This window comes from Hylobates moloch, unplaced genomic scaffold, assembly GCF_009828535.3.
Source record: "Hylobates moloch isolate HMO894 unplaced genomic scaffold, HMol_V3 SCAFFOLD_9, whole genome shotgun sequence".
Lineage (NCBI taxonomy): Eukaryota > Metazoa > Chordata > Mammalia > Primates > Hylobatidae > Hylobates > Hylobates moloch.
In genome coordinates, this window is record NW_026652284.1 from 62,022,438 (window position 1) to 62,036,835 (window position 14,398).

A 14,398-nucleotide genomic window follows, 5' to 3' on the forward strand; every position below is an offset into this window, starting at 1 on the left:
TTCCGCCCTTAAAAACTCCGTTCCTGAGGGGGCGTGGTTGCTTTGCTGGGCCCAGCCCCGAGCTGCGCCCTGCGAGCCTCTGCCAGGCCGGGCGGGGTCCTGACCCGCGCTGGAGCATCGGATACTGCCTCTTCCTTCTCGCTTCTGGTTCTTTTCTCCTGCTTGTCTTTTCATCTCTCAATTTTAAAAAATTACTTCTCTATTTTGCCTTTTTCTTCTTTCGTCCTCCATTCATTCACGGTTTCCCATTTAGCTTTCTTTCTTCTTTCTCCCATTTATTCTATAGTACTATTTTGACAAAACCCAGATTGCAGATATGATTCCGATTGTGCAGCTTTTAGGTGCTAACCTAAAGCTGGTAAACCTATACTAGATTAAAAAAAATAAACTGATAACCAGAACCAACTGCCCAATTCTTGATAATTTACTTACATACTATTTATTGAGGACTTACAATGCTTCAAGCAATTGTGTGGGGTTTTTTTTGTTTTTTTGAGACGGAATTTCACTTTTGTCGCCCGAGGTTGGAGTGCAATGGCGCGATCTTGGCTCACTGCAACGTCTGCCTCGCGGATTCAAGCGATTCTTATGCCTCAGCCTCCTGAGTAGCTGGGATTACAGACGCCTGCCACAACGCCCGGCTAATTTTTGTATCTTGTAGAGACGGGGTTTCACCATGTTGCTCAGGCTGGTCTCAAACTCCTGGACTCAAGTGATCCGCCTACCTCGGCCTCCCAAAGATTACAGGCGTGAGCCACCACGCCTGGCCGAATTGTGTGGGTTTTTTTTGTTTTTTTGTTTTGTTTTGTTTTGTTTTTTGAGACGGAGTCTCGCTCCGTCGCCCAGGCTGGAGTGCAGTGGCGCAATCTCGGCTCACTGCAAGCTCCGCCTCCCGGGTTCACGCCATTCTCCTGCCTCAGCCTCCCAAGTAGCTGGGACTACAGGCGCCCGCCACCACGCCCGGCCGATGTTTTTTTTTTGTATTTTTAGTAGAGACGGGGTTTCACCGTGGTCTCGATCTCCTGACCTCGTGATCCGCCCACCTCGGCCTCCCAAAGTGCTGGGATTACAAGCGTGAGCCACCGCGCCCGGCCCGAATTGTGTTTTTATATGCATTATTTTCCTTAAAGTTTTAACAGTTTCTTGAAAAAGGTATGATTAGCTTTGTCAGACAGATGAGGAAACTGAGTCTCAGAGTAGTTAAGTGATTTGTCCTCAGGCCACACAGCAAGAGCAGAGAGTGAAACACACTGAGTTCAATGTTTTGGGGTTCAGAAAATGATACCCCACAATGAAGGCCTCAGAAGAAGGCTTAGAAGCAAAAATTTTCCTCTGACTCCTTTTGCTCTCCTGTCTCTGGTCCCACATGCTTCCCCAGACTAGTCATAGAAACTAGAATTCCTCTTTCGCAAATCAGGTCCCAGAAATCAGGACCCCTTTTTTTATAAAGCCAGCCATAAAACATAAAAATACTACTCTAGGCCGGGCAAGGTGGCTCACGCCTGTAATCCCAGCACTTTGGGAGGCCAAGGCGGGCAGACTACGAGGTCAGGAGATCGAGACCATCCTGGCTATCACAGTGAAACCCCATCTCTATTAAAAACACAAAAAAATTAGCCGGGCGCGGTGGCGGGCGCCTGTAGTCCCAGCTACTCGGAGAGGCTGAGGCAGGAGAATGGCATGAACCCGGGAGGTGGAGCTTGCAGTGAGCCGAGATCGCGCCACTGCACTCCAGCCTGGGTGACAGAGGCAGACTCCGTCTCAAAATATATATAGAGAGAGCATTCTCCCTGTGTTTCTATGTAAAATCTGACCACAAAGAAATTATATGCCTCACCCTGTCTGAGTTTAGGTCATAAGACCCCCATTCCAAAGAGGGTCCTATGGAGAGAGGCCAAGAAGAATCTAAGCAGACAGGTCTTACTGGATTTCCCCAGTCTAATAGCATTAGGTTATACCCTCCTTGTCCAACCATATTCTACACAGCTGTCCACACATTGTTGAAACTAAGCATAAAATGGACTGTCCCCTTATACCTTTGGGTCTTCATTCTGAAGGCTCCCAAGTCACATAAAACTATGATCAAATAAAATCCTTTTCTTCTATTTATCTGCCTTTTGTCAGTTGATTTTCACCAAACCTTCAGAGGACGAAAGGGAAGTTTTTTCTTTGGCCCTACAAAAGTTTACACACTGAGAATATATGGCACAATGAGATCACATTATATGAGGTACAAGGACTAGTTATGGTCTTAAAATGTTTCTTCTTCTTGAAAGAGTTGGCCAGGTGCAGTGGCTCATGCCTGTAATCCCATCACTTTGGGAGGCCGAGGCAGGCAGATTACCTGAGGTCAGAAGTTCAAGACCAGCCTGGTCAACATGGTGAAACTCTTGTCTCTACTAAAAATACAAAAATTAGCTGGGCATGGTGGTGGGCGCCTGTAATCCCAGCTACGTGGGAGGCTGAGGCAGGAGAATCGCTTGAACCCAGGAGGTGGAGGTTGAAGTGAGCTGAGATAGGGCCATTGCACTCCAGCCTGGGTAACAAAAGTGAAACTCCATCTCAAAAAAGAAAGAAAGAGTGACATCATGGTACATATATCATCATAGTGCAAAAAGCATTGCACAGATATAAGATGTCCTAGCTACAACTGGACCGGGAAAGTAAGTTAGTTATTTGGCTCTTTGCTTAGGAAGTTACTGTTTCTCTTTGTTTAATCAAAAGACAAAATGTCACCAATATGTTTCAAATGAAATGTCTTAGAGATGAGTGATTTGGACTGGACTCAGTTCTCACAACTCACAAGGACCAATAAACGTCTTTAATCCAAAAAGAGTGATGCCTTAGGTATCTGGTCTGGATGCCTATCAAATGATACTTTATTTTCTTAAAAAAAAAAAAAAAAAAAAAAAGGGCTTCCAAGGCTAGTTTTTCGGTTCTTCATTGCCAATCTTCTTAAAATAAAAATATTGCCAACCGCGTGCTGACAAGTGCTCATTCGTAACCAACTAATATTTCCCAAGTTTTGACAGAAAAGTCATTATCTAAGTTTATGTAAATGAATATGGTTTCAGTGACTTGAAAAAACTGCTAAAATGGGCATAAACAATTTGAAGTAAAATAAACTAAATATCAAATATCTTATCCCTTCAAATGAAAACCTTTCAAGCTTCCTATGTCAGGTGAGCAGGAAGTCCAGTTTTTCCAAGAGGCCTCACATCAACGGCTACTTCACATTGGTTCTCAGGTAACTCAGTATTTTTCAGTCCAAAGAGGCCGTTCTGCTTCCAAATGCCTTACCGAAAGTGAAGTGAAAATCTGCCGGTGCACAGGGAAATCTTAGTGTTCAGGCTCGATTATAGCGGGGCTGGAAACTGGTCTCACAAATCCAAAGGATCTTTTCTCTGATGCTGTGAAGGTAGTTCACATGGCTGTAGAGACCTCAGTACAGGATGCATGGCCCTTGAGTTCCCAAAGGGGCAATTTTTAAAACTACAGTCCCATATGCAGCCATTGTTTCCAAACCTAAGAATATCTGCTGTGCCCAGGTGGTTGTGGGGGGCAGAGGACAGCAGCCCAAACTCTGCTTCCTGGCATGATGTCCAGCTCCTCACTCTTCCAACCTTCCCTAAGGGGAGTTCCCTCTTGGAGGCCTTTGGTATCCTTTCCTGTCAGCTGACTCCCATCTATGAGAGAGGTTGTAATTACACTGAACCTCAGAATGAAAGAGAGGTGAGATCCAATGCCCCTGACACCTCCCCAGACAGCTGAGTGTACACAAGAGAGTTCTAGGGAAGGGTGGCCCTTGAAGCCACAAAGTGGTCTGGTCATCCTTCCCAGTGGGCAATAGGTGCCTCCTTGTTCTGTATTTCTATAATAAAGAGGGGCCACAGGAATTCCTTCCCCAGAAATTGTGGGCATCTTGCCAACTACACTTAGTCTTTGGAGATGACTTCTTTTTAAATAACCACTCTCTTCACTAAAAAATAATTCAGGTTCCACATGTGAAGACGTTCTTGGTTATAATAATTATTTAAGTGGACTTTGATTTAAATGATCAAATATAAATACACAATGGCAGCTGTTCAGGGGTGGAGTGTCCAAGGATATCTAATAAGATCTCATGTTTTGATATAACAGATTGGAGTTGCATATATTGGTTAAGACTTTGACATACCCTTATAAGGCCAACAGCTTTCCAAGATATAAAAATATATATCATAAAATTGTTATTCTTGGAAGAGTGTATCATAGAATCATCTCTTAAGAGCTGGAAAGAAACTTTTTGAAAAATTGGCATAACCATTCTATCTCTGGATCGTTATTCTATCTAATCGTGGCTGTGGAAAATAGTTGGTATGAACTCAACTGATTAGTCAGTCTGCTTTATGCCTCTCATTCTTATTTTTTTAAAAAGGAATAATTTGGGTCACCCCATCCCTATCCATATTTTTGGACAAGTTTTACTATGTAAAATCTATCCTCCTTGATACATATATTAAAGAAATAAAATATACTCCAAATTCGATCCATGCCCTTGCAACTGCTTTATAAGATCATTTAAATATGCATTATGTAAAAAAAATAATAATAGGGCTTACCATGTGTCAGGCATTCTTATGAGGACTTTGCTCATATTAATTCACTTAATCCTCACAATAATACCACGAGGTAGGTACTACCATTATCGCCATTTTCAACATGAATTTGGGCATAGAGAAATCAAGTAACTTGACCAAAATATTCCCCAGCTGGTAAGATGATGGAGCTAGAAGTGCAGCCCAAGAGGTCAGGAGTTCAAGACCAGCCTGGCCAACATGGCGAAACCAGGTCTCTACCAAAAATACAAAAATTAGCTGGGCATTGTGGCAGGTGCCTGTAATCCCTACTCAGGAGGCTGAGGCAGGAGAATTGCTTGAACCTGGAAGGCAGAGGTTGCAGTGAGTAGAGATTGCACCACTGTACTCCAGCCTGGGTGACAGAGTGAGCCTCCCTCTCCAAAAAAAAAAAAAAAAAAAAAAGTCGGCCAGGCATGGTGGCTCAGGCCTGTAATCCCAGCACTTTGGGAGGCTGAGGCAGGCGGATCACCTGAGGTTGGGAGTTTGAAAGCAGCCTGACCAACATGGAGAAACCCCATCTCTACTAAAAATACAAAATTAGCCGGGTGTGGTGGCGCGTGCCTGTAGTCCCAGCTACTCGGGAGACTGAGGCAGGAATCGCTTGGACCTGGGAGGTGGAGGTTGTGGTGAGCCGAGATCACGCCATTGCATGCCAGCCTGGGCAACAAAAGTGAAACTCTGTCTCAGAAAAACAAAACAAAACAAACAAACAAACAAAAAAACCAAATCATTATGTAAGTTAAATTTGTACAAATGTAATTCTATTTTAAACCCATAGTAGATATTTCAGTTTAAAGGAGTAAAATATTCTACATAGGCAATTATCATTTTATAAACCAAATAAACATCTATCATGTCTATTTGGTTTATATCAGATTTTATACAAATTTTGGTAGTCATATAGTGGATTTGGTGGCATTTAAAGAAAAAAGAACTTTGGTTATCTTATCAACTGGCAAAGTAAACAAAAATTCTCTAATTCTATGATCAAGATGGTGAATAGTACTGATAGAAAATGTTGAAAGTTTTAGGCTCCATACAGAGTTATATGATTACTATTTCAAACTAGCAGCCGATATACCAGGGTTGAAAGTTAAAACTGATAAAATAATAGCACTTACTATGTCCCAGGCACTCTTCCAAGCACATTACATGTATACTCTCACTTAATTCCTAGGACAATCTATGGAGTTGACATCATTAGCTTCATTTGTTAAATGAGAAAACTGGACTATAAGAAGATTAAAGAATTTGCCATAAGGCTAGGAAATAGGGAAAGCAGGATTATTTAGAGTGATATTTCCTATTCTCGATCCCACACTTTCTTGCATAACAGTGTAGACTTGCCCTAGATAATAAAAATTTTCACTGAAGATTAAAAGGAGGTTTTTGAAAAGCACACTATTTATTTGGGCCCTAGTCTGTGCTTCAACACATTATTTGAATAAGCACACAGAAGATACTGTGTTAGATGTGATAGGGAATATCAAAATGAATGAACATAGTTATTATGCTCAAAGACTTACAGCAAAATAGGAAGATTAAAACAGGACACAAATAGTCATAAAACAAGCCAGGTTAGATGGAATGAACAATACTCATAACATAGTAAGTCATTCTGTTTGGGTAAAAGACTATGTGTAACGAGGTGAGAGAGGAGATATAATGAAACTGGGAAACTGGCTGGGCATGGTGGCTCAAGCCTGTAATCCTAGCACTCTGGGAGGCTGAGGCACATGGATCACAAGGTCAGGAGTTCAAGACCAACCTGGCCAAGACGGCGAAACCCCGTTTCTACTAAAAATACAAAAATTAGCTGGGCGTGGTGGCAGGTGCCTGTAATCCCAGCTACTGGTGAGGCTGAGGCAGGAGAATCACTTGAATCTGGGAGGCGGAGGTTGCAGTGAGCCGAGATCGCACCACTGCACTCCAGACTGTGTGACAAAGTGAGACTCCTCACAAAAAAAAAAAAAATAATAATAATAATAAATAAAACTGGGAAGCTAGGTTAAGGTCAGACAGTAGAGTATAATAAATGCCTCATTAAGAAATACAAATTCATTTAAAAAGCAAAAAGTCTTCATTGCTGGGAAATTATATGGTCAATGTTAGATTTTAGGAAAATTAATCTGACAGTGAGTAGAGGGTGGAGAGACAGGCCAGAAGCCAATTTAGAAAGGTTTAGGGAAGAAGCAATATAGTCCAGAAAAAAAGTGATAGCACTGAGAATTGAGAAAAGCACTGGCAATTGAATTATAGGCTGTTTCTGTAGGAAATACATTTACTATAAAGAAAGAAAGAACACAGAAGAGAGATGAGGTCGAAGAGCTGACTCTGTGTTGCGGGGTAAACAGTAATGCCTTTGGTGGGTTAACACGGAGGACAGGAGAAAGCTTAGCTCTGAGGGCAGAGATGCCACATTTACTTTAAAACATACTTATTTTGATGTGCTAATGAAATTTACAAATTCATTCACTGAGTGAGAATTTATCAAATGTCTGCTATATGGGTGTTCCTTCTTTTAATACTTAGGATATATCATAATCACTAAATAAGTTTTCTATTGCATAATCACTAATAAGTGGTCTCATTTAGGAGAACACTGAAAGTATCATATTGACATCATAGCCTATAAAACATTCTCAAACCAACACAGTTGCAAAGTTGTCTCCTTCCTCTGAACTTCTGTATTATCATCTCCACCACTCATTGAGTACTTAGCATGTATGATTATGTGTGTGTGTATGTATATATATGTATTCTCTACCCCCCAATGTCAGATTTTTAATTAGATTATAAGTGGCTTAAGAGCAGGTATCATTATAGTTATTCTTTTACTCTCCCACAGTGCCCTACCCAGAGTAGGAATTCAGTAATGCTTTAATTGTTAGATTAGGGAATTTCTTTTCCTTTTATCTTGTAAGAAAAAGATACATCTTTTCTTAGCCTTGTAAACTAGAATGATCAGTAACATTTCACATCCAGAACACATGGCTACTGTAAAAGGAGCCACAGAAGCTAAATTGGCCTTGGACTGTGGAAAAGACAGCTGAATAATGGCAAGGGCTAAGAAACTATTTAACATCCCACTTTCAATGGCAACAGTTTTACAAACAGGAAGAGGCAGCATACAAACTTTAGCAAAGGAGTACCCAAACAACAAACCCAAAGCAGGAACTAAGAGACCCAACAGAATCACCTCTAGGTTATCTGTTTTTAAGAATATTAATCCCACTGTGAAAGTCAAATAAATTCCTACGAACATTAAAATAAAACTCAGAGGTCTAATTATTCTCTCTAAGAAGCTTGCTTTTTCGGGTATTCTACGCTTGATGATTATTCCAGTTGATACTGGTACAAGTATGAAAAGGAGTGTTGACACAATTTTAGAAACAGGAATATGGAATGTACCTGACAACCCTAATATCCTACTGTATATATAAGAATTGACAGGCATCATGATCAGAGCCAATAACGTTGATGTGCAAGTCATCAAAATGGCCAATGTGAAATCTCCGTCTAGAAGCAGAGCAAAGAGATAGCCCCCACCCCCTCCTGGGCACGTGCAGGTCATTACAACTCCAAAAGCTTGAGCCTCAGGCAATGCCACAATCTGAGACAAAAGAAATCCACAAAATGGCATCAGAAAAAACTGTGTAACTGCCCCAAGAATTACTGGCAAAGGTCTCTTCCATACTGTTTGAAACACCTGTAATTCAATCTTGCAACCAAATGCACACTTATTCAATAGTATTAGTGGTAAAATAAGCATTAGGATATTTCTATCAATATGCATTGGTGCCTGGAGAAGACTGTCTTTTTGTTTGAGTACTTTGACTTTCACATTCTTGATTTCTTCAATGAGTCTTTCTTGCCTACCTTCAGAATCCCAGAGTTGAATAGTCACATTTGTTTCTCCTTCTTCATCAGTCACCAGATTTATGGTAAAGTTTGTAGCATCTGATGAGATCTTCTTGGCCACATTCACCATTTGTAGTATTTTAGGATCTTCTATTTTCACAAAGAGGTGGCTGGAATTAGGCCGTTTATTTTCATAGCTTGAACTTACAATGATGGTTTCTTCAGTCTTTGTGGAAAATAGTATTTCCGTCTTCTCTATATTCAGAAAACTGAGCGATGACATCCTTGCTTCTTCTATAGTCACACGCAACAAAAGTAGAACAATAAAAAGTTTTCTAATCATTTTGAAAGCTGAAATAAATCATATATGCAAAATCATTTTTAAAAAATGAAAGAACATTCTTCATGTAGGTGTTCCAGTGACAGTCTGAGGGTGAGTTTAACAGTTGTTTTTGTAGGATCAAAGTCCAGTAGGAGGGACTGCTGTACTTTTAAACAAATATATAGCCATCTAGGCAGCAACACAACCGGTTTAACTTGTGATTAAGACAATTAAAAAGTCATGGCATTTAGCAGATTCGATTTATCACAACAGAAATCTAATCTCTTCCTCTTAATTTCCTCATTTCTGCTTATGCAAAAACAAAAAAAAAACAGCCTCCTATTTACTTGAATTTAAAACTTAGTGTCATCATTCGTTAGTTCTTTCTTGCTAAAAAAAAATAATTAAAAGCAGTCAGGATCAAGATATCTGTAACAGATACTGAGGAAACCTAGAGTTCAGTGTTACTATTTTGTTCAATCGAGTCAAAGTCAAATAAATATTCACTGAATGTCTCTTTGCCTAGGGCATGGAGTTGGGAGCTGGCCATCCCATAATGATTAAGCCAGATGCAGTCACTGCTCTCCTGGAGCTTAGTGGGGTGACCCAATATCACAAGTTAGAACACTGCAGAGCCCAGACACTGGCCTTGGCAGCATCCCTTGGCTACTAATAGTTTTCCTACGTCTCTGAAGGATGATTGAATCTGTCAAGCAAAAACTGACACTGTTTTTTGTATACCTAAGTAGGAAAACAATTTCCTGAATGGTTACCAGATAACTTGGGAACATAGGGAAAGTAGGTAGCTGGTGCCATGGCCAAAGGTACAGGCTGATTAAGGGATCATAGCTACTGGACACTCGGACCCTGACACAATGGGGCAATGGAAACACACTGGCATTGATTCTAATCTCTTATTCCTTATTTGTAACACTACTCTCTGTTCACAGTTAGGGGCAAGGGCATTCAATTGACCCAATTTGGTCATATCCCTCGGTTGCCAGGAATGAGAAAAAGCATCAGGCTTTTTGGGTTTCAACCCATAGACTCACACAATTGTATATTTCCCACACAAGGGGTGGGTGTCCTGATGCTAAGCAGCAAACCAACTAACCAACCAACCAACAAAACGTTTACTATTAAGCCTACAGATGTAGTAGTCTCTAAACACATGACCATTTCAGCAGCTCTTTCATGTAATCATGACGCAATGTGCTCAAGGTAATGCCAATTTGTATTAAGTATTTTAGATCATTTGTTCCTCAAAAATGTGAAACCATTTTTGTTATTTTAACGAGTTTTTTAAAAAGTATACCGTTTATGTTGGTTAATCTTTCAAATGCAATAGACCTTAGGTCTCATAAATTTTATCAATATGTACCACATTAAGAAAAACAAGATCCACTGTACCAATGGTGAGGATAGGGAATGGGACTGTTCATTGATATTTCAGTTAAAACTTCCCTATTTTAAATGACAAAAACAAAACAAAAAACAAAAATGTCATAAAACCTAAGTTATCTTTAGTTATGTGACCAAATATCTTTTTTTTTTTTTTTTTTTTTTTTTTTTTGAGACGGAGTCTCGCTCTGTCGCCCAGGCTGGAGTGCTGTGGCGCAATCTCGGCTCGCTGCAAGCTCCGCCTCCCGGGTTCACGCCATTCTCCTGCCTCAGCCTCTCCGAGTAGCTGGGACTACAGGCGCCCGCCACCGCGCCCGGCTAATTTTTTGTATTTTTAGTAGAGACGGGGTTTCACCGTGGTCTCGATCTCCTGACCTTGTGATCCGCCCGCCTCGGCCTCCCAAAGTGCTGGGATTACAAGCGTGAGCCACCGCACCCGGCCGTGACCAAATATCTTGACTCATAACTTTTGTTGCCCAGGTCGAAGATGTGAGTATATCAATTTTTCTTTCCCCTCAGGACTCTTTCTGCAACCCTTTTAGTTCTTCAGTTTCTCCAGGATCTTTCATTTGAAAACTGTGAAGAATAAAGCCTGACAAATCTAGGAAAACTTTGATAATCTATCATTCATCTATATAAGGGTTCTTCTAAATTTTCATGGAAAATATGTATTATAAAAAAGTGTGTACGAATTTCAAATTTTTTTTTGCACCAGAATAAACTAACTTTTTATAACGTGTCTGAACAGGATCTAGTGAGGGACACTAACTAAGATAAGACATTTAGAAAAGAGTTCTTTTATCAGAGGAACATAAATTCTGCTAAAATTGAAGCAAGAACACACATCAAATTTATGGTGAGGTTTGGGTGGAAGAATGGTGAAATCATTGATGCTTCACATAAAGGTTATGGGGACAATAGCCCAAGGAGATCTGCAGTTTACAAATGGATAACTCATTTTAAGAGATGACACAATGTTGAAGATGAAGCCCACAGCAGCAGACCATTCACAGCAATTTGTGAAGAAAAAATTAATCTTGTTTGTGCCCTCATTGAAGAGAACCAGCGATTATAGCACAGACAATATCTGATATGGTTTGGCTCTGTGTCCCCACCCAAATCTCATGCAGAAGTGTAATGAGAGGAAGTGTTGGAGGAGGGACATGGAGGGAGGTGATTGGATCATGTGCATGATTTCTGATGGTTTAGCACCATTGCCCTAGTGCTGTCCCGTGATAGAGTTCTCACGAGATCTGGTTGTTTGAAAGTGTGTAGCACCTCCCTCTTCGCTTGCTGTTTCCTGACGGCCATGTGAAGATGTGCTTTCTTCCCCTTCTGCCATGATTTTAAGTTTCCTGAGGCTCCCAGCCATGCTTCCTGTAGAGCCTGTGGAACTGTGAGTCAAGCTTCTTTTCTTTATACAATACCCACTCTCAGGTAATTCTTTTTTTGGGGGGACAGAGTTCCACTCTTGTCACGCAGACTGGAGTGCAGTGGTGTTACCTCGGTTCACTGCAAGCTCTGCCTCCCAGGTTCCAGTGATTCTCCTGCCTCAGCCTCATGAGTAGCTGGGATTACAGGCATTTGCCACCATGCCCAGCAAATTTTTGTATTTTTAGTAGATACGGGGTTTTACCATGTTGGCCAGGTTTGTCTCGAACTCCTGATCTCAGGTGATCCACCTGCCTTGGCCTCCCAAAGTGCTGGGATTACAGGCGTCACCTCGCCTGACCTCATGTAGTTCTTTATAGCAGTACGAGAATGGACTAATACAATATCCAACATCATAGATGTCTCAGTTGGTTCAGCTTACACAATGCTGACAGAAAAATTAAACTTGAGCAAACTTTCCACTTGATGGGTACCGAAACTATTGCACCCAGATCCGCTACAGACAAGAGTACTTTTCTTCTCTCGGTAGGTTTTCTACTTAAAATTTCAGTTGTCTTTCAATAAAAATTTTAAACAAGTGGGATCAAGATCCTGAAGCATTTCTTCCAAGAATTGTAACAGGAGATGAAACATGGCTTTACCAGAATAATCCTGAAAACAAAGCACAAACAGAGCAATAGCTACCAAGAGGTGGAAGTGGTCCGGTCAAAATAAAAGTAGACTAGTCAAAAGCAAAGGTCATGGCAACTATTTTTTGGGACGTTCAAAGCATTTTTCTTGTTGACTTTCTGGAGAGCCAAAGAACAATAACGTCTGCTTATTATAAAGGTGTTTTGAGGCTGGGTACAGTGGCTTATGCCTGTAGTCTCAGCACTTTTGGAGGGCAAGGCAGGAGGATTCATTGAGGCCAAGAGTTCAAGACCAGTCTGGGCAACATAGCAAGACCTATCTCTACAAAAAGAAAAAAAAAATATGAGGGTGTTTAGAGACAGCCAAAGTTTTAGCAGAAAAATGCCCAGGTAAGCTTCACCAGAGATTGCTTCTCAACTAGGACAATGCTCCTGCTCATTCCTCTCATCAAACAAGGACAATTTTGAATTTTGATGGTAAATCATTAGGCATCCACCTTAGAGTTCTAATTTGGCTCCTTCTGACTTCTTGTTTCCTAATCTTTAAAAAAAATAACTTTAAAGGGCACCCATTTTTCTTTAGTTAATAAACAGACTGCATTAACATGATTAAATATCCAGGACCATCATTTATTTTGGGATGGACTAAGTGGCTGGTGTCATTGCTTACAAAAGTGTCTTAAACTTGATGGAGCTTATGTTGAAAAATAAAGTTTATGTTTTATATTTTTATCTGTTTTCTTTTTTGAGAAAGGGTCTCGCTTTGTTGCCCAGGCTGGAGTATAGTGGCAAGATCATGGCTCACTGCAGCCTCAACCTCCTGGGCTCCAGTAATCCTGCCTCGGCCTCCCAAAGTATCAGGATTACAGGTGTGAGCCACCACACCTGGCCTTTTTTTTTTTTTTTTTTTCTTGAGACGAAGTCTTGCTCTGTCACCCAGGCTGGGGTGCAATGGTATAATCTTGGCTCACTGCAACCTCCCCCTCCTGGGTTCATGTGATTCTCCTGTCTCAGCCTCCCAGGTAGCTGGGATTACAGGCATGCACCACCATGCCTGGCTAGTTTTTTGTATTTTTAGTAGAGATGGTGTTTCACCATGTTGGCCAGGCTGGTCTTGAACTCCTGACCTCAAGTGATCCACCCACCTCAGTCTCCCAAAGTGCTGGGATTACGGGCTTGAGCCACTGTGCCCAGCCCTGGCCTATTTTATCTTTGTTTTTCCATGAACTTTTTGAAGTTCCCTAGCATTTGCTGCCTGATTTTTTAAACTAGAACTCATTTTTATTATATTGTTATTTCCACTACTTATGTAAATTTAAAACATTTTTATTCTCTTTGTGGATTTCCTACTTAAAATTTGTCTGCAAGCAGGTGGAAAGATGCTAGAGTGGAGTGGGGAGAGTGAATCTTTAAAATTTTTCTAAGCATCCTCAACTGAAAACCCTAATAGAAAGCCTGAGAAAGTTGTCTGCTTTCTGAGTAATTTAGAAATAGCTGGAAACTGAGTCTTTTCTCTTTCTCCCACACCTTGTTCTCTTTAGGAGACAGCTCCTGCTGCAGCCACCAGTCCCCAGTACTAAGGATGCTAGCTCCTGTCTCCACCAGACTAGTTTGCTCCACTGTCTGGGGCCACACCTAACTTACCACCAGTAAGCCTGCTAATATTAATAATATAAGTCCTTCCATCCAGACTGCCTTGTCTCTTTTCTATCTAATCATTGATAGGACTTCTTCATTCTCCTTAGGTTTAACTCAATTCCTGTCAGCCTTACTTCCCCACTTCTCAACCTTGTTATTATTTTTCTGGCATAGTTTTAGTCGACTGCATGACCATGTGTTGATCTTCTTGTATGTGCAAGTAATTGTGCTAAACATTACAGTATTAGTTGTCACTAAAACTTATTGGTATCTGGGGATATATTTAAGTGTTATACTTTCTGATAAAAGAGTTACTGGAACATAGCCATACTGATTATCTACTAAATTAGCATCCGCTACACTACTTTGTATGTAAGTGCAAACACAGCACATTATGGCGCTCCATTTTATGTTGCATCAGATTAAATCAAATGCAGTCTTTTTTGCTTTGTCACCAGGCTGGAGTGCAGTGGCATGATCTTGGCTCACTGCAACCTCTGCCTCCCAGGTTCAAGTGATTCTCCTGCCTCATCCTC

The 14,398-nt window shown here is 40.9% G+C and overlaps 1 protein-coding gene across 1 annotated transcript; it reads right to left on the bottom strand.

Moving 5' to 3' along the window:
• Nucleotides 1-7,481: 7,481 nt before the first annotated feature.
• On the bottom strand, nt 7,482-8,909 carry SLC10A5 (solute carrier family 10 member 5). The gene has a single exon (XM_032759926.2). The coding sequence runs from the start codon at nt 8,821-8,823 to the stop codon at nt 7,507-7,509; it is 1,317 nt and encodes a 438-aa protein (XP_032615817.1). The 5' UTR covers nt 8,824-8,909; the 3' UTR covers nt 7,482-7,506.
• Between the last annotated feature and the right edge of the window lie 5,489 nt (nt 8,910-14,398).

Coding starts and splice junctions, on each gene's coding strand:
- SLC10A5 (XM_032759926.2), bottom strand. CDS start 8,823: ATGATTAGAAAACTTTTTATTGTTCTACTTTTGTTGCGTGTGACTATA.